The sequence below is a fragment of the Microtus oregoni genome, unplaced genomic scaffold, assembly GCF_018167655.1.
Source record: "Microtus oregoni isolate MIOR12 unplaced genomic scaffold, Mior012 000004F_ref0000308, whole genome shotgun sequence".
In the NCBI taxonomy this organism is placed as follows: domain Eukaryota; kingdom Metazoa; phylum Chordata; class Mammalia; order Rodentia; family Cricetidae; genus Microtus; species Microtus oregoni.
This window is the reverse complement of record NW_024543063.1, coordinates 13,879,357-13,882,862: the sequence shown is the minus strand read 5'-3', so window position 1 is coordinate 13,882,862 and position 3,506 is coordinate 13,879,357. Positions and strand designations below refer to the sequence as shown.

The 3,506-nt window shown below is 48.4% G+C and overlaps 1 protein-coding gene across 1 annotated transcript; it reads left to right on the top strand.

The window, feature by feature from the left end:
• The first annotated feature begins 1,394 nt into the window (after positions 1-1,394).
• On the top strand, positions 1,395-3,123 carry LOC121447562 (C-X-C chemokine receptor type 1-like). The gene has a single exon (XM_041650874.1). The coding sequence runs from the start codon at positions 1,395-1,397 to the stop codon at positions 2,451-2,453; it is 1,059 nt and encodes a 352-aa protein (XP_041506808.1). The 3' UTR covers positions 2,454-3,123.
• Positions 3,124-3,506: the final 383 nt, after the last annotated feature.

The following is a 3,506-nucleotide window of genomic DNA, read 5'->3' as shown; positions in this document are numbered from 1 at the left end:
AGATTGCTCTTTTTTTCCTATTTAAAAAAATTATTTTGTGTCTTTTATGTCATGTATCTTTCTTATTAAATTTTTAATTTTATTAAAATTAAAGATTTTTTATAATTTATTTAACTTTATTTTATGTGCATTGGTGTGAAGGTGTCAGATCCCCTGGAAGTGGATTTACAGACAGTTGTGAGCTGCCATGTGGGTACTGGGAATTGAACCCAGGTCCTCTAGAAGAGTAGTCAGTGCTCTTAATCTCCAAGCCATCTCTCTAGCCCATGTCATGTATCTTGATCCCATTCATTTCCCCTTCCCTTCACATCTACCCTCCACCCCTGCACCCCCCCCCATAAAACAAAATTTAAGAGTAAAAAGAAAAAATAAACAAGGAAAAAATTAAAACTCCCCTTATGGAAGCTGCAGTGTGACACAGTGAGTCACGCACTAAACCCCTTTGTCCATATGTCTTTATTTGCAAAAGTTCGCTGCAAAGAGTCGTTGGTCTGGCTCGAGGCCTCTGGTTTCTATTACACTGTCGGTGCTGGGCCTCACTGGGACTCTTCTTGGCTCCCGTGTTGTTGCCATGTGTTGTGGAGATCCTGTAAGAGCGCAGATTGTTCTTGAGGGTTTGTTCACAACTCCCTGTAGCTCCAGTTCCAAGGGATCTGACGCCTTCTTCTGGTATGCATACAGACATACAGACTAGCATGCATGTATACACACATAAGTAAGTGCCATGAGAAATAATAAGTCTTTTTTTGAAAAGGGCAAACAATCATGAGGGGGCACATATATAAAATAATGTCGGGAGGGACACCCAGATACACCTTACCTCCTTCTGCTTTGCTGCGTGCTGGCTCTTTCCTTAGTATATAAGAGCTACCTGGGGGCTGGAGAGATGGCTCAGTGGTTAAGAGCATTGCCTGCTCTTCCAAAGGTCCTGAGTTCAATTCCCAGCAACCATATGGTGGCTCACAACCACCTGTAATGAGATCTGATGCCCTTTTCTGGTGTGTGGGCATACACACAGACAGAATATTGTATATATTAAAAAAAAAAAAAAGAGCGACCTGGTGGCAGCATCTGAATGTAGGGGCATGGCTGAGGGACAAAGATGGTTAAAAGAAGACAAGGTAGCTGGAGATAGAGTTGAGAACTATAGTGCCAACTTGAAGGCAAAAGTATCTCCCATGAGTTATTTTATCCCGTACTCAGACTGAATCTCCAAGAACTTTGACAGCATTAGTAATTCAACTTCTATCGAAGTTCAAATTGAAGGCCAAGGGAGTGAACTCTGGTTGTCAAAGCAACAGGGAAGCCAATAATACTATCCCCTAAACATTCACGATGCTGGAATTTGGTTACTAAATCATATTTCTTTCTTGACCTTTCACCTAGATCGGACCATGGCCAAGGCGGACTACTTCTGGGCTGTTACTGATAATATGACGTGGGATGACTTCGAGAAAGAATTTGGAAATAGCTTCCAAATACCCACTGGAGATTATTTCAGCCCTTGTAAGAGAGTTCCAGTAACCAACACTTGGGCTCTGGTTGCCGTTTATGCACTGGTGTCCCTGTTGAGCTTGCTGGGAAACTCCCTGGTGATGCTGGTCTTCTCATCCAGGCGAAGGAGCTGCTCTGTCACCGACGTCTACGTGCTGAACCTCGCCGTTGCTGACCTGCTCTTTTCGCTGACTCTGCCCTTCTGGGCTGTCTCCAAATTGAAAGGCTGGATTTTTGGCACGCCCCTGTGTAAGATGGTCTCACTCCTGAAGGAAGTCAACTTCTTCAGCGGTATCCTGCTACTGGCCTGCATCAGTGTGGACCGATACCTGGCCATCGTCCATGCCACGCGCACGCTCACCCGAAAGCGCCACTTGGTTAAGTTCGTATGTCTAGGTCTCTGGAGTCTCTCTTTGATTCTGTCCCTGCCCTTTGTCATCTTCCGCCAGGCCTATAAACCATACGGTTCTGGAACAATCTGCTACGAGGTCCTGGGTAAAGCCACAACAAATTTTCGGATAATGTTGCGGGGCCTGTCCCACACATTTGGCTTCCTCCTGCCGCTGCTGGTCATGCTGTTCTGCTACGGGTCCACACTGCGCACGCTCTTTAAGGCCCGCATGGCGCAGAAGCACCGGGCCATGTGGGCCATTTTTGCGGTTGTGCTTGTCTTCCTGCTCTGCTGGCTGCCCCACAACCTGGCCCTGCTCACAGACACTCTCTTAGACACCCACTGGATTGAGGACACCTGCAAGCGCCGCAGTGACATCGACCAGGCCCTGTATACCACTGAGTTCCTGGCCTTTTCTCACAGCTGTCTCAACCCCATCATCTATGCCTTCGTCGGCCAAAATTTTCGTCGTGCGTTCCTCAAGATCCTTGCGAACTGGGGCCTGGCTCGCAAGGAGGTTTTGACACCGCACCGCGCTGCCTTTCACACATCTCTTACTGTCCGCTAAACCTCTGAAAATTACCAGAGAGTGATGGCTCTCCCTCAAAGGAGAGGACAGCTATCATGCTGATGTGCGGTGCCTTGCTGCGTGTGTGTGTGAGTGTGCGTGTGCACAGTACAGCTATGGACAGAGGGTACCTGGTCTGGGGAGGGAGGTGACAGGATCAGAAGTTAGTAACTACTGTCTCTAGAGCCCACGCCTACTTGCTGAGGAGGCACTGATAGTCCTCCAAGGACTTCCTTTACACTTCCGCTGGAACGAATGTCGCCATTTCTACTGAATACCTGCATCTATGATTTGTAATCTGGGTGATTATCATGGTCACATCTATAGCCTAACGCCATTAGAACCAAGAACTGGAGCTTGCAGCTGACATTAGCCCTCTCGGACTGGACCCTCTCCTTGGAAAACCACCCTGACTGCTCAGCACATTCCAGCGGGCTGTCTAGTAACTCTTCGTCCTGTGATCTGAGTTCATGAGACCGTTTTTCCCGTCTTGGGGAATGTTGCAATGCCTGCTGAGGACATCAGTCAGGTGCTGCTGAGGCACCCAGCCACCAGGCAGCCTTGTGACGAAGCTGAAGACCATCTTCCCTTTAGGTGTCCTGGGTGGACAAAGGGTGTTTGGGAAACTAGGCCTGAGAATCCCCTTTACCTCGTGACCAGCGTCACAGAGGGGGATGAGTGTGTTGGGTACCAGCTGAGCCAAGGATGGAGCAAGACTGGCAGCTGTAACTTCTGCTGTCTTGGAACTTCCAGTTTGACAGGGAACAACAGCAACTTTATAAATCCGAATATAGCTGTCGATCAGCTGGACAGGCAGCTATTTCCAATAAAATTTCTGTACCATGTTTGTCCTTGTGGAAGTGTCTTGAGCGTGCCACCAAGTAAAAGCAGTGGGTGGGGCGGCTCTGGTTCCTGCTGTAGAATGGGGTTAGCTCTCCTCACTGCCTGTGGGCTAGTGGATTTACTCCCTGCTAGAGCCTCCTTTGCAGGCACAGCCTCGTGCTCATCATCACAGCTCACATTCAGGAGGGTACCTCTGTCCCTCATGTGTGT

Bases quoted from the DNA above. Each gene is read 5' to 3' on its own strand.
- LOC121447562 (XM_041650874.1), top strand. From the start codon at position 1,395: ATGGCCAAGGCGGACTACTTCTGGGCTGTTACTGATAATATGACGTGG.